This window comes from Larus michahellis, chromosome 4 (assembly GCF_964199755.1).
Source record: "Larus michahellis chromosome 4, bLarMic1.1, whole genome shotgun sequence".
In the NCBI taxonomy this organism is placed as follows: domain Eukaryota; kingdom Metazoa; phylum Chordata; class Aves; order Charadriiformes; family Laridae; genus Larus; species Larus michahellis.
The window spans coordinates 2,775,065-2,791,240 of NC_133899.1; the positions used below are offsets into that span (position 1 = coordinate 2,775,065).

Below are 16,176 nucleotides of genomic sequence, written 5' to 3' on the forward strand. Positions count from 1 at the left end.
GCCTCGGAGAAGGACATGGAGAGGTAGGGCCAGGAGGGCAGGATTTTCTGAGGGTTTATAGGATTAGCACTGGTGAGGGAGGAAGAGCACTGGGATTACATCAGGCACCGTCAGGGCAGTGCAAGGAGGTGGTGGCAGTGCCGGTGGGGAGAAGGACGGGGGACAACCAGCAATACGGCTGGCAAACAGCTTGGAGGAGACATCAGACACGTCCTGTGGTTGGGTGTGAGCAGTGAGCCCGGCTTGCTCCGCTACAGGCCACTTTGGTGTCCCCAAGAACAGGCAATGCCGTGCACCCACGGCTCTCCCCTTGCCCAGTGGCATCCTGGAACGGCGCCTGTGGCAGGGGAGAGCCCCCCAGGACATCCGTCCTTCCACTGCAGACCTGGCACCATCTCGCTCCCCTTTCTGGCTGCTTCCCAGAGCATCTTGGCAGGACAGCCTACTGGGAGTGATGGGCAGCAGCCGGGTGAGAGATATTTCCTCCAACGCCCCGAGCACCCCAGCAAAGGGAGCCCCCAAGACGGCTTGGGATGTCCTCATCCCATGCTCAGCCTCCTGTTTCCTCTAGAAATGGATTCAAGAGGTTTCAGGGGAAAGATGCTGGTGTGGGCAAGGGGATGGGGAGAAAAGGTCCTGCATGAGATCCACCAGAGCCTGCCCTGCCCAAGTCCCGGGCTCCCTTTCCCTCAGCTGCGTCCCTTGACTCAGTCCCTGGCCCCAGGCAGGTCCCTTGACCTCCCCGTCTGCCAGCAAATCTGCAGCTGAAAAAAACCCTGAGGGACTGAACCGAAGCACTGTAAAGCAAGCACGGCCCTTCGCTGAAAACCAGAGGCAGCGGCAAAGAGCAGAACAAAGCGCTGCCGGAGGAGGCGTGACAGCGCGTCTCAGCCAGAGCAGGGGCGGCAAATTGGTCACAGCAGGTTCCGGCTGCAGCGAGCGCCTGTGCGTATCCCCAGCAAGGCAGAGGTGCCCGGGAAGCCGTCATCTTTGCACGGCCTTAAAACCTACTCCTAGCTGCATCTCCTTGGCAAGGCCGATCCGTCTAAGCAGAGGATGGAAGGATTTGAGGAGCCATCCCCTCCGGCTGGCCCGTCCTGCTTCTCCCTCCCCAGCATCACGGAGCAACTCCCAGCAGAGAGCAAAACCCAAACCCCAGGTATTGCTTGCATGGGTGCCGTTGCTCTCCTGATTGCTTCCCTGCTGGAGGACGCAGCATGGATTGCTTCTGGGGATTGCCTAGGAGGGCACAGTCACCCCCCTGATGGCCACCAAGACATCTGGCCACCTTCACAGCCACCAGCAGATCAAAGCGCTTCCTTCCAAGGAGGCGATTTCATCCGTTCTTCCTCACCCAAACAGCACTGTTTTGACTTCATTATGTTTTAAACCCCTAAATATCGCAGGATTTGCCCATGAATACTGGAAGGTCCCAGAGCCATCCCATCTGCATTGCTAAGCACTGTCACCTCCTCCCCTCGCACTGCTCAGTTTAACCTCTGCCCCCTAACATTTGCAGATAGATGCACAAAGCTTAATCTCTCAAGGAGCCGGGAGACTCTTTCTCCCTGCAGAGGAAACAGGATTTTATGGATTTCTACTTCACGTGCCAGGATGGACCAGCTATAGCTGTTTCCAAGCCAGGGAGCTGAAAAGGGAGTGTGTAACGGGAATCCCGTGCAGCGGGGACGTGGGATGGGGCTGGGTGTAACAGGATGAGCACCTCTGATGCAAAAGGTCCCCAGACTGATCTGCTGAGGTGGTTAACAGAGGTTCTCAAGGACTTCAGCGCAAATATAGAGAGCTGAGCACCTCCCAGGGTCTGGGCAGGAGAGCAGACACCCTCCTTAACTGTGCGCAAGAAGGGAACATGCCTCCGTTGGGATGGGAAGCGGGGAACAAGCCGACGCTGCTGCAATCCTGGCCACACGCTGAGTGCATTGCCCAAGCCGGGGCTCTATGGCAAAGAGGCAAAGCCACTGTGATGGAGAATTGCTGGGGAGGAAAATGTGCCATGCACACTTCCCCCCAGCCATGCAGGTCAGTCTTATGGATGCCTCCAAGATGCCACAAATATCCACCCCCCGTTCTGTGTGACCCTTTTGCACTGGGCAAGAAGGACAGAGAGCAGCCAAGAAAGTCTTGGATGCAGAAAGAAAATCTTCCTGAGCCAGGTAATTTGTGACTTACTACGGTAATACAACCGAGGCGGCGGCCATTTCTGCGCTGTAGCTCTTTCCTTACTATCAATATTTGCAAAACGCTTCCTGAAGCATTAATTGCATGAGAAGATTAATGGAGTGATTGCATCGGGGAAAATGCACCACCCATTCCGTGCTCAGGGGCAGCATCGTGCCGGCAGCTGCGGGCAGCCCAGCTGTGCAGCCAGGGCCAGGGCTGGGTGGAAACCGCGGACGAGAGAAGATGCACCATAGGAGAGCCCTGGACAGCCAAGCCGAGAAATCTCAGCCACCACTACCACCCTGCTGAAAAGAAGGCCTCATCCTGCCCCGGGAACGGGAATTTTGCCATTCGGTGTAACAGCAGCGAAGTCACGGCCCGAGGGAATAAGCCGGTTGTCCTCTCGCTCGTCACGGTTTTACCCCACGGCAGATTTCTTGACTCTGGTGTAATCGCTCCAGCGATTGGTGTAATTGGTGTAATCGCTCCAGCAGGATTTGGCCAAGATAAAGGTGATGCCAAGAAGGGTGGGGATGTGGCCATGTGTGTGCACACGTATGGAGCAGAGATAAGGAGAGGCCATAACCTGAGGCTGGGAGAAAATAACTGAAGTCCTCCTGAAAGATGGATCAGCGAGAATATTCCTCTTTCGGAAAGAGCAGATGGAGCGTGAGAAAGGGAATGGGCTTGCAAGAAAGACAAGGAAAGTCGGGATGGGATGGAACCATGGAAGGAAGAAAAAGGGCAACGTGGCTGTTGGCCACGTCTGCGTTTTTAAGCCTGGGGTTTGGGGTTTTTTGGCTGGTTCCCCTTGGAGCAAGGTTGGGTTGTTTCCAAATGGCATTTAAAACTCCTGCAGGAATTTCCATTGCCTTGAGGACCGTGCGGAGCCCCATCCTTGGCTGGAGCCAGCCAGGCTGAAAGCAGAAAGCGGGAAGTCACTGGCCTCCAAAGCATCGCTCCTGATGCTCCAGCAGGAGATCATATGTTTTGAGAAATGACAGGTACCAAAAAGTAATCTAATTTGTTGCAGTTATTCAGCGCTTTCTCAGCATTTGGCTCAGGAGGCTAAAATTCATTCTGGGAAGAGAGCAGGGAGTCTGCAGGGCTGCTCCTGTTGTCCCCATAATGCCAAAATCCCCGAAAACAGGGTTTGCCCTGGTTTGCACCTTGCAGAAACGGTGAAGCGAGTGGGACCCCGCGCAAAGCTGGTGGCGAGATGGCTGGGTGCAACCTCCGTGGTCCCTGCTGGGAACAGGGATAATGCAGAGGCACTCCAGCAATTCAGCTGGGAATTGGGAAGACTAATTAACTCCCATTTGCAAAGTGCTCCAGGAGGATCTGGGGCATTACAGACACCAGGAAGACCGACAAATTTCCATTCATTTCCTTGGCTTTGCCACGGAGTTTTTGAGGATTTTCCTGGGAAGCAGGGAAGGAGGAGACCCATCTCCAGCTCCAGCTCATCTCCCTGGGATACAGCTGCTTTGGCAGGGCTTGCATAGGTGCTGGTGGGCCCAGGACCACTGAGGGAGCTGCTCGTTCTTGCAGACCAGGTCTTCTCCATGGGTGGGAAGAGGCAACCAACTCATGGCTTGCTCTTCCCACAGGCAGCACACTGGGCTGAAACCTCGGGCAAGAAGAAGAGTCACTTCATTGATGCCTCTTGTCCCTGTAACAGGTGGCTTTTGCACATAAGAGAGTGATGGAGAGGGAAAGGGGACCTGAAGCATCTAGAAAATGTCCTTTCCGGCCCAGACGGAGGTGGCCTACAGCGTTACTCTCTGCAGGTGAAGGTGAAAAATGCTGGAGGATGGAAAGCCCCCGGCTTTGCCGCTTGCTGCCCCGAGCTGAGGGGCTGCCCGTCACCCGCAGTCCTCTCCTGCTTAAGGAGAGATGCTGAAGACCAACAACGATGCCCGGGGGAGCCTGGCTTTCAGACAAATAAGCAGCACCTTAGGCCACGCCAGAGCAATAGGCGGATTTTTGAATGATAGAGGGGGAAGCCCCAAGGGAGGATGATGGGCTGCTCACAGCCCAGCAACGTACCTGGGGCCTCCCTTGACCCAAGGTGGGATCATTCACTTGGATATAAACCTGGTCCATCTTCACCACGGCATTGCAAAGAGACAGAAGTCAGGATTTTTTGGGTCGGAATGGCCGCATTTTCTTTCCTCCCTCCCCCCATACCCAAGGGTCTGGCATTTTGCGGGCTGCTGAGCCCTCTGGCTCCAGTCCAGGAACACCATTAAGCACAGGCTTTACGGACCGAAGGCTGCTCGCAGGCTTTTCCCGCACGGAGACGGCCGGTTGGGTGTCCTGCAGGACGAAGCCCTTGGCAAGCGCTCGGGGTAAAGCACACGGGGAGGTTTGCACAGCCCTGCCCTGCCTCGCTCCGCCTCGGCTTCTCCACGCCGAGAAATTACAGCAGTTACGCGGGATGTTGTAAAGCACTTTGAGGCCCGTGGACACGTACCTATTATCACGACAACATGACCTCGGAACAAGTCAAATGCTTAGAAAAATATTCCCTACCCATCACTAACGCTGAGTTTAAAAAAAAATAAAATACAACTAACCCACCGTCATGGGTCAACGCAAGGTATTTCCAGGTTAGCTAAAATAATCAGCAACACGGGTGCAGCTACCCAGGCTTTCACGGAACATGGGAGCAGCAGGCTTCAAAGGGCAGGTTTCTCTGTAGCCGCTGTCCCATTCTTGAAGCACAGCCAGATCCGCCTGTTACGGTGACTGTGTTCGGCAGCGGCAGTGATCCAAACCTCCCAGCTCACCTTCGCCGCTCAGGGAAATTTGGGAAGGAGGTCTGAGTTGCCCGAATCGCCCCTCCACTTTTCAAAACCTGAGCAGAAGTCATTAGACCTCGCAAATTGCTGGTTTGTCTTGCGAAGGATCCTTCCTGGTATGCTCACCTCCCCTCTTATCTCTGAGCATATTAACTAAGGACGTCCAATGGCAATAATTAGGCCGGTCTTTTGAATTACGACAGAAGGAGCAAGTTTTACAGATATTGCTTTCCAGCTATTGGATATCAGAAAGGCCCAGAGAGGATTCATGCAAAAATCAGGTGCAGCATCTCAGCAACATCTACCCCAAGGAGAAGATGTGTGAGAGAGAAGAGAGGACTGGAGGATGCTCTAGTGGCAGAGATTGTAGGTTGTTTGGTTGGACTCGATGATCTTAGGGGTCCTTTCCAACCATGAAGATTCTGTGATTCTGCGATGCTAATTCAGCCTCAGTCCTGATGATGTGGCGATGGGGACAACCTTGCTGACCACCCCAGCTGATGTCCAGCAGTTTGGGGGCCTTGCTGGTAAAAATGTGCCCCCCAAACACGGTGCCTGCATGTACGGGTCCTCCCGAGCACGCACATGGGTGCATGTTTGCGGCCGAGACATCCCAAGAGCTGCCCTTCCTGCACTATCCCTCCTGGCAGCAGGACAAGGCATTGCGCTGGGTGGCTTCCATGCCCTGCCATCGTCCCCCAGATGCTCATCTAAATCCCACACTGGCATGATATGGAGGGCTAGGACTTGCCACCTGCATTGCCTGCCGCGAAAGGTGGCAACGAGTGATGGTGCATGCGTGCAATGCTTCATGGATACAGCATCAGCAGCAAATTACCTCCCCTCCACCCCTGCCAAGGATCTCCATGCCTCTGACTATCGCCAAGCCATGCTAAAAACACAGTCAGATGCTTCTGCTGTGGCTGCTAATTTGCCAAAAATATGCTCTGGTAACTGCTTACACAGGGGAAGAAATAAAGTATGGATTTTTGAGTATGCAAATATAATCTGCAGGCAGGAACACGTGATGGATGTTAGTCATATTGCTTAATGCGAGGCTGGGTACATACATCCACGATGGGCACAGTGAGGCCTCGGCATCCGCGGAGGAGAGAAGGGGAAGAAGGGAAGGAGAAGGGAGAAGAGCAGAGCAGAAAGGGAGGAGAAGAAAAGACTAGAGCAGAGGTGTCCTGGGCTGCTTGGCTACTGCCGGGGCCCTGGGTAGCATTAAGTCTGCTGCTGGGGCTCAACAAATCATAAATCCTTACAAGTCGGCAGCTCCTATCAGCACGGTTAGCTGGCGCTTTTAAAAGCTAAACGGCAGGGACCCTGCACCTAAGGAAACACGGCAGTGGAGTCGCTGGGTTTAGGTGATGTACGGTGGGAGATCGCCCCGCGAGCAGGTAGAGATGGGTGCAGGGGCACCTCTGCAGGAGCAAGAGCCGGGGGCTGGAGAGAGAACACAGATTTATACAGCCTCACGCCACAGCCAGGGAATCTGCCGCCTCCTCTGGATGCAAATAACAACATAAAGTAACTCGGGCCGAAATACCACAGAACAGGGATTGCTCAACCGTTCTCCATAGGGAAAGCCATCTGACGGGCAGGTTCACGCGTGGTGAGAACGCTCATCGGGGGGATAGGAGCCCCATCCAAAACACGCGGAATCCTTTCCACTCTCACTGCCGGGATGCCTGCCCCGAAGATGCTCCGCAATCAGGAGATGGGCAGAATAAAGCCACTTCCCTCACTGGCAAACATGAATGGGCATCAAGGTATTGCAAAGACCGCTGATACTTGCGCGCCTCCTCCTCCTGCGGGCACGAAGGGGCTTTGCACAGCCTACAGCAAACCTACGGCAGGGCAGGGAATGGGGCAAAGCCCCCAGGCTGATGCCCTGCCTCTGAAGACAACCCCGGCTGCAAGAACTAAGCCATTTTCTGCAGCCACGGGCCAGTGGTGCATACGCGCCCTTATAACATTAAGAAGAAGCCACTCCAGAAAAATCACACATGGGAATTCAGCTCAGATAAGATCTGCGAGAGGAGCACCCCCCCTCCCCAGACCCATGGCTACGTTCAGTCTCGCCCTACAATGGCTTCTGAGGCATTTGGGCTATTTGCTTTGAGGGGGAAAAACTCAATTTGCTCTCCACCCTGTGCAGGAAAACCCAAGTCCGTCCTGAGTCCTGAGCATCCCCTCCCTCCTCCCATCGTTTCTGTATCTCCTGCTTCCCAGGGCCTCTGTGCATTCGTTAATAATTGCCTTTTCCAGCCAGCAATTGGAGAAATGCTTCAAACCATTATAATGACAATCGAATCTCGGCATCGCTAATTCTGATGGGGCTCATAATGCATCTCAGGCCGGTGGCGATTTGTCTCAAAGTGCCAGGTCCTGGAGTCAGGGGAAATACAGCTTTTCAGAAGGAAAGAACCAAAGAAAGAAATTTCTAGTTTTCCTGGGAATGGGAAGCGCCAGGGAAAGTCACGGGAGCGTCATCCCCTGGTGAAACAGGGCCCATAGTTTTGCCCAGGGCAGCTGAATCCCTGCGGATTTGGCCACCAACTGGGCCCAAAACTGGGATGAAGCTTTAGCACAAGGGATGCGAAACACATTAACATATCGCTCAGCACCTTTATTACGGCTAATGTGCTCCTCTTACAAAGCAGAGTGAAATCGGGCTAATGCTTAGTCCGTTAATCCTCCAGCGCTCTAATCCCCATCGCAAACTCTGTGATCTCACCCCATTTCTCAGCAGAGCTCCAGGGAGCGAGGGCTGATCCTCTGTCGCTCCCAAACGGCGCCGGGTTTCGGAGGGCTGCCTCCCTTGCGAGGTGTGGGAGATGCTCAAACGCATGGGATGAGGCCGAGCTCCCCATGGATTGGGGATACGAGGCTGCACCAGGAGTGGGGAGGGCACGGGACGGGACGAGGTGAGAGCAGGGTTTATTTATTTCCTGTGAAATAAATGATCAATCCCTTGTTCAGTCCAGGGAAACACCTGGCAGACCCGAAGTGATGCCCTGAGCAGGAAATCATATCATTCGAGTGATCATCTTGGTGCGAATATCTGCAAACTTGGGGATCTTGCTCCGGCTGTTCACTCATTCATGAAAATTCATGATGCTCTGCTGTATGCTAAGAGTAAGCGGAACCTCTTCAGGGAATAATTTTGGGAGTGACTGTTCTAAGGGAATGCTCATGCATCAGTTGCAATTTTTAAGGATTTTTGATTCAAAGGCCAGATTCTGCCTGTGAAAAGCCGGTATCAAACCCCAAAATAGAAACACTTGCCACTCGAGTGTTATTTTTTTCTCTGAGCTCCCCTTTTTATGTTAACAATCAAATACGTTAATTATAAGCTAAACAGCTTATTGCAGGGGCAAACTAGCGTCAAGAGTCTCCTGTTAACTCCTGCAAACTCTTGCAAAAAAATTAATCCTTTCTTGGTCAGGATTTCAGTCAATGCCACAGCCGGAGCCAAAACAGGCAAAAAACTGCCAAATCTCACAAGACGGATGTTAAACCGCAGTGTTGCCCCCCATAAGGCCATCGCCATCCCCATCCCCATCCCCACCCTGCCCGGCTTCTGTATCTTCAAGTCGTGCCTACATTAATACAGATCATTCATCTACATCAGCGTTACCTGACTCAAAGCATTCAAAATTAATCAGGTTCATTTTAAAATCAAGGCATTTTTAAACAGAAGGCATTTTTAGCTCTCGTCTGCTGGTTTCCGAGCCTCTAAGAATGACTTTTCTGCAATAGTCTGGGTGGAAACCTTGCTTCCAAAAAATTAAGCTGAAAATCTTGCAAAATCACATGATTCCACAAGCTGGAGCTTCAAGGGAAAAAAACCGTTCAGCTACAGGAGCAGATGTCACCCAACCACGAGGAGCTCCATGGGATACCAAATCACATGCAAACACCCTGAGATTTTGCATTAAAAGCCGTGAGAAACCCCGGGGTAACCCAGCCCAGCGTCCCCACTGGAAGGATATTAAAATTCTGCTTCTGGACTTAAGTCGCCCTCTCTTCTGGGGCAGGGAGCGGTGTGTAAGGGGGTCAGGTTGCCCCAAGGTTGGGGTCCTACGCCACCCCCTGGGGCATCAGCACTGGCCAAAATGCTCGAGAAGATGGAGCTGGGGTCTACGCCTGCCTGGCAATTTCTATCTCCCGTACTTTTCCCCGGGGTTAAAATCCTTCTTCCTCTGTCCTGAGCTGTACCTGAAACTAAGCAGCATGTTCCAGTGAGATAAGTAATTACCATGAGTTCATATCATTTATTTTTAATGAAGCTGGTCAGAATCTTCGCATAGTATTTCGATTCATTTTCCTATGTTCGGTGGGTCCGATGATGTTTCAGTTATTGCTCTCCTAATAACCGCCGTCGCACTGAAAGCACCTTCCGCACCAAATCTAGACAGCAAGGTGCTTCATAAACAAAGCTCATAGCTTTGTTTTTTTAATTAGCAGGTTCTTAGGGGGGTTGTTAGGACCAGCAAGGGCTGTGCCTGGATTCTGCAGGAACCGGGAGGATCGGGGATCAGGGCGCGTTTGTATTTGCTTGTTTCCACCCACTATTTAAAGTGCATCAACAATTCCTTCCCGGCAGCAAAATAAGACGGGAGCTGATACTTTTAAGGTAATTCTGACATCTGCGCTATGAATAGATCGCATGGAAATTTGCCCTCGCTAGTTGGTTCCCTGCAGCTGTAGAGGAACCCGTGAAAAACCCCGGTACGGAGGGAGGCAGGAGGCAGCCCTCGGTGATGCCGCTGCCTTTAGTGGCCCCGGCGGGTGGTGGCTCATCCAAAACCACCTCTCGGCTCAGGCACGGGGGCTGCAGCCCCTTCCCGGACAGGCAGGTTCCCCTGCGGCATCCCCGATCCATCCCCCCAGAGCGCAACCCTTTACGCTGGCACGGGGCCTGCTTTGGCAAAACGTTTCATGGTTTTCGTCTCCTCAACCACTTCACGGCCATTTGCTTGGTGGCTGCTGGTGCACCTGCTAAGAGAGCGGCTGGAGGTGTCACCGGTGCCACCGCAGAGGTGGGGAAAGTGGGGCACGGAGCTGTCGCGGCTCCTTCCCGGGCAGGACAGGCTGCGGGAGAGCCCACGCCGGCAGCTCCCACCGCACCGCTTCCCTCTCCCCATCGCTGGCAAAGCATGAAAATTTCCCAGCCCGGGCCAAGAAAACCCACTTGCCTACTCACACGGTGCTAACAATGAAAACACTAATTATATTTCACTCACCTATCAAAGGGATGATTCATTTAGGTGAGTGGGCACGGAGGATTACACAAGATGAACGCCGCGATGCGACCGCCCGGCCGTTTTGGGGTAGCCCTCCCGAGAAACAAGGCTGCATGGAGCGCGTGGGCGCCGGGGATGGGGCGAGGGGGTGGCGGCAGGAGGGAGCCGGCATGGCCCTGAGCCACCACAGACGCCTCCGGTCCAGGGAACCGCTGCGAGCCGTTCCCCGAGGGCTGGCCGGGCAGCGGGGACGCGAGAGAAGGGGCTGGTCTCCTCCCCGAGCCCCTGTCCGGTCTCGCATCCCCAGTGCTCAGCTGGGGAGAGGTGGAGGGAGGAGAAAAACAGCGTTGGCAGGGACGGAAAAGGCAAAAGCAGATTTGGGGCTTCCTTCATCCACCCCATCTCATCCACCCCCACAACCACGGTTTCAGCAGCTAAACCCCCAACCCAATGCACAGCCCTAGGACTTCCACGGCAAGCCTGCAGTTCCAACCTGAACTGTCCCCAGGGAAAAATCACTGACTATTTCCAAAGTGTCCGAGGAGTTACAGAAAGGCAGGAACCAGATGAGATGTCTCCCGATCTCCAGACCATCTCGGAAGAAGGTCTCCAACGGGAGGTCTCCAACCCTCTGCTCCAGAGAGGTTCCACCAGCACCAGCAAGGGCAACGGTTGCGTCCCCAGCTGATCCAGGTGGATGCAGCCCCTTTTTCCTGAAAAATGGGAGCAATCCCACTCCCGCTGTGGACCTGGGCTGAAATCAGGCCCAGCAAACGCGTGGTGCAACTCCAGCACCCAACTGAAGCGAACCTCAGCAGCCTGCTTTATGTAATATCAGAGCGCTTCTGGATGGGGGCAGGAGGTGGCAGGGATTTTTGGCAGAAGGACAAGGACGTGCCAGCAGTATCGTTGTTGGGGGGGGGGGTCCGAGTGTGTGCGCACATGTCCTGCACGTGCCGGACCATGGGTCGGGCACGCTGTGGTGCCAGGGCAATTTGGCAAAGCGTGGGCTCCGAGAGGAACAGTGAGATTCTATTTCCTTACGTGGGCTCTGTGCTATAAGTTTGCACTGATGGACACGTATCCGCACCGCGGTTTGCATCCATCCGGCGCATGCATGGGCCGGAGAGCGCTGGGGGCCGACCACGTGCGTGTGGGTATGCGAGCGGAGGGGCGAAGCGGCGTCTCGGCGTGGGGAGGAGAGGCGTGTGTGCATGGCGATGAGCGTGTCGGCGTGGGAGGTGCGAGATCTGCAAGCTGCGCGTGGGGGATGCGTGCGCGCGTGGCAGGCGTGAGCACCCAGCGTGGGAGGGCGGGGGGGGGACGGGGACAGTACCCAGGGCGGCGGCGGGAGGGGGGTGGGGGTGGCAACGTGTCTCAGGCCACCGCATGCTATACCCCACCTCCAAGCCCAACGCATCGACACGTGCGCATCAGTCACGCAAAACATCGCTCCCCAAGATAGCGCTGGCGACGCTTGGCGGAGCGTCGAGATTTGCCCTCACCCACTGTTGTGCAAGGAAATGGTAAAATTGGAGTGAAAACCCATGAATTCTGGGGCATCTCGCTTCCTGAGCCTCGCTGCGCATTTAGGGACCCATCCCCTAGCCCTGGTTGATGTGCTAAAAAAAAAACATGCAAGGGATGAATATTTATCTGTGGGTGGCAAGTGACAGATGCTGGGGCGAGGATTCTAGGATACTTCAGTTTGATGAAGGTAATAACTTGAATAGATTAATGAGAAACATCCTTCCCAACAGTTGCCTCCCCTGTGCCATAGCTACGCAGCCACCCTTCCAGCAGAGTTCCAGCACACGCCACCTTCTTGTACCCAAGCACACAAAGTTCATCAAGGTTTGGTGTCCACAAGGCTGGAGATGCCCGACTTTGGCGTTCTCCACCCAGAATGGAGACAGGCAACCGGGAAAGGGCCGTGGCCTCTGGGTACTTGCAACCGAGTTGGTCGAAGTGCAATTTCGGCTGGGTTGAGTCGCTCCGCGGTGATTGCCCAACCGAAATGGGGGGAAAACTGGTGTGGAGGAGCCCAGTTGGGGAGTGCGTGGCCCATCCCTGCTCCCGGCAGCAGGATGGGCTTGGCCACAGGTACCATCGCTCTGCATTTCCCCAGCACGGCTGTCCTCTCCTCCCAGGACAGAGTCCCTGGGTGGGAACGCGGTGCTACAGACCCTACAGACCCTGCCCTTGTCTCCTCCCGATCCTCTCACCTCCTCCCAGAACGACAAACACGCAACATAGCTCGTGGCTCCCCCAACACCCAGAAGCCCAGCCGGCCTGACAAGATGGAAGCAAAAGCTCTTTGCTTCTGGTAGGTTCTCAGAAACGGTGAAACCGATGGTGACCCCCCCCTGCCCCCCCCAGTTTGGAGATGCTCCCCAGGTTTCCCGCCGCGCTGCGGTTGACGGGGAAGCGTGCCGGGGTGGGGGCACGTGCGTGGCCCGGGGACGGGGCCAGCCCTGCAACACCCAGCCCTCGGAGACCTGTAGTTTGTCGAGACTTGTGTCTGCCTTCCTGCAAACCTCCCCGGCAGCGGCTGGGTGCCAGGAGGGGAGCGGGGCGAGGGGCACTCGCCTTGGGAGGATGCAGAAACCCACCCCCCCCCCATCCCCTCCTGACCGCTTTCAAGGTGGGTTATTCTCTGACCGAGCTTTATTCCCAACCAAAGGACTGCTGGGATTTATGGGTGGCTCGCAAACACACACTCGGCAGATTCCAGCTCAGACCCCAGCATTATTCCAGGCAGCTGAAACAAAAGGTTGCAGCTCTGTTTTCCTTTAGGAGAAAGCCACCAGCACAAAATTATCATTAAAAAAAAAAAAAAAAAATAATCAAGAGATTGTTCCACCTCTCCCTTTGAGACCATAAAAAAGCAGCTGCAGGTAACGTTTAATCTTGCCTCCCTGTATCATCACAAAGCAGCAAACTGGGTTTTCTAGAGAAAGGTCTTGCAGCACCTTTCAGGAAGGCTGCGATGGAGCTCAGCAACGCTGCAATTCCCTTAACATAGCAGTCCTGGAAAACCATAACGCCTTAAAAAAAATAAATAAATATGAGCTTGCTGTAGATGGACACGTTCGCCAGGAAAACAACGGGGGCAGCGCTGCCGAATGCCCCCCCGGCTGGCGGCAGGTAGGCCTGCCTCGTATTATGGTGGCAATTTAGATGGAAGTAGCCACAAAACATGCGGGAGGATGATACAGCCACTTACAGCACAGCACCAGCTGTTTCTCCTCGTTCGGCCTTAAAGCTTGTTAGTCCAGCAATTTTATATATATTTTTTTTTGGTCGCTCCAATTGGGTTTTCTTGTTTTTTATTTAATCCCAGTTTCCCCTCCACATCTCGTTAAGCCGTGTTGACGGCAGAGAATAGCTTTGGTGATCCCTCTGAGCCCCTACGCTAAGCATTAAGCCGTAAACTAGGAATGTAAGACTCTTGTCTGAATTAAAGTCTTTTGCCTGATATTATTAAGCGTGGGGCTGCGTTTGGAGGGGGCCGCAGGGCGTGCGGAGACCCCAGCCCCTCGCTGGAAGCATTTGCGGCACCAGAGCTGCACCCCTCTGCCCCGCAGCCCCTCGCACCCTCGCCTCCCCTCTGCCCCCGGTTGCTTCGATGCAAATCCTACAGGTTCCAGCGGTGCAGAACTGCAAATCCCATGTGCAACTTGGGTCGTCTCCCGACGGCTTGGCCCACCCCATCCTCCGACCCACCCTGGGCGAGAGCCGGGCATCCCCCCCCACCAGCGCAGCCGGCTCCCCTCCCCAAAAAGCCTGGTGGAGGAGAGGCGGGGGGAGGACCCGGTGCCCAGAGACCCGCTGAACATATGGGGCTACCTGTGGCAAAGAGCTGGGCTGATGCCACGCTGGGCTGGCTCCTTGTCTCCTGCGGGGGGTGAGCATCCCTTGCTCCAGGCCAGCAGGTTGCAAACTCCCAGACTCCAGCCTAAAACCAGGGTCCCCGTTTGGAGCCGTGTAGCCCCACACCCCCGGCCGAGAAGGTATCAATGCAGCACCTACCTCCATCCGAGTAGGTCTCTGTCCCGTAGCCATCCTGTAATCCATTGCTCCAGGTGCCTTCGTACTTGGCCCCGTTTCCAGTGCATTCTCGGACCCCGTACCGTCCCTTAAATCCATGGGTCCACTCTCCTTTGTACACCCACTTCCCCTTGCTCTCCATGCCAATGCCATGGCGCTTGCCCTGCGCCCAGGTGCCCTGGTAAGTGTTGCCGCTGGGCCAAGTGTAGACCCCCAGCACCTCAAAGCCGTGACTCCAGGAGCCCGAATATTCACCTTGACCCTTCGGGCCGGTACAGATTCCGTGGCCATGAGCCTTTCCGTCCTCCCAGCCTCCACAGTACGACCCTCCATCGTCAAAATTAAACCTTCCCCCACTGGACATGCATGTAATTCGGTTTGCAAATCCCCCAAAAGGTGAAAAAAAAAAAAAAAAAAAAAAAAGAAGAAGAAAAAAAAAAAAAGAAATGCAGAAAATAAAATGCGAACGATGACTTGGGGAAAAAAAATAAAAAATAATCAAATCAAATCAAACTCAATTGAAATCATGCACCAGATCCAGGGAGCTGCTTAAGCCAGTTTCTTGTGATTATTCATTCTCTGGGAGTATGTTCAGGATCAGTTCTCTCTTCCCCTGCTGTGGAAACAGTATCATTAAAAAAAAAAAAAAAAAAAAAAAAAATAGCAGCAAGAACAGCAGCAGCTATTGGGTTTTGGTGCAAACGACTCCACCTAAAAACCATCCAAGGCAGGGAACGGGGGTGGGGGAAAAAAAAAAAAAAAAAAAAAAAAAAAAAAAAAAAAGAGGCCAAATGCCAAGAGAAGGAAAAGGAAAAATAACCCCCAACCTGCGCTCCGCAGCCCGAAGGGAGGGAGGGCAGGACGGCTCAGAGCCCCCGCGGTGACCTCCAGCCGGGGCTGCCCGGCCGCCCGGCGGGGCTGGGGCGCGGGGCCGGGGGGAGCGGCGGCGGCGGCGGCATGGCGGGGCCGGGCGGGCGGCTGACGGCAATGCGGTGCCTCCGCTCGGCTCCCCCGGCCTCTCCCGCCCCGGCCCTGGCGAACGCGCACGCACCCCGCGTCCTAAAAACCCGCCATCGCCTCCCTCATCACGCACACACCGCACACACACACACACACACACACACACCGCACAACCGACAACAACCCCCACACACCCCCCGCCTCCCCGGCAAACCTCACTCCCCCGGGGACCCGCTGGCCTCGCCCGGCGGATCCCGCATCTCGGCCGGAGGATGCTCGGAGCGAGGTTGGATGCCGGGGTGAGGGGCTGGGGGTCGGAGGGGTGCAGAGGGCCTCCCCCCCCCTCCCTCCCTCCCTCCTTGCCGGCTCCCTACGGGGATAAATCCTGCTTATTAATGAGCAGGGATCCTGAGCTTTCTGCTCTGCCTCATCTCCCGGCTCCTGGCTCAGGGTGGATTTAAAGAGACAGGAACTGCGTCGCCTTCGCCTCCCCCCCTAACCCCCCCCAAAGCTGGGCCGCGGCCCCCCGCAGCCCCCCACCACCTCGCCGCGGATCCGGGATGCTCCCCGATTTTTATTTATCCCTTCATCCCTCCCCTGCCCCGCTCCCGTCGCTCTCCCGCCGCTTCTTCCATGCGACGAGGGGGCGGCCGTGCCCTGCCAGAGCCGGGGGGGGATCCCCATTTGCGGGTGGGTGGGTGATTGGGTGTTGGCGGGGGGGGGGACGACACACACACCGTGGGAGGAAAGGGCCAAACGCCTCATTCAGCGCCGCCAACGCCAAGTCTCCGGGCAGACTTTGCTCCATGCCGGGTCCAGCACACCGCAACTGCAACACGAATTATTTATTCATGAAAAGGCCGTGCTGTCGCTCGCTCCGGGTTTATGGCAGCGGTCCGGGCTGTACCCCCTCCCAGCTGGGATGC

The 16,176-nt window shown here is 55.2% G+C and overlaps 1 protein-coding gene across 1 annotated transcript in view; it reads right to left on the reverse strand.

Annotated features, from left to right (window-relative positions):
- JPH3 (junctophilin 3) overlaps positions 1-15,584 on the reverse strand; it is a 57,796-nt gene extending 42,212 nt beyond the window's left edge. Inside the window, exon 1 of the mRNA XM_074582738.1 lies at positions 14,273-15,584. Within this exon, the coding sequence (XP_074438839.1) occupies positions 14,273-14,654 (382 nt within the window). The 5' untranslated portion in view covers positions 14,655-15,584. The remainder of the gene's footprint in view (positions 1-14,272) is intronic.
- Positions 15,585-16,176: the final 592 nt, after the last annotated feature.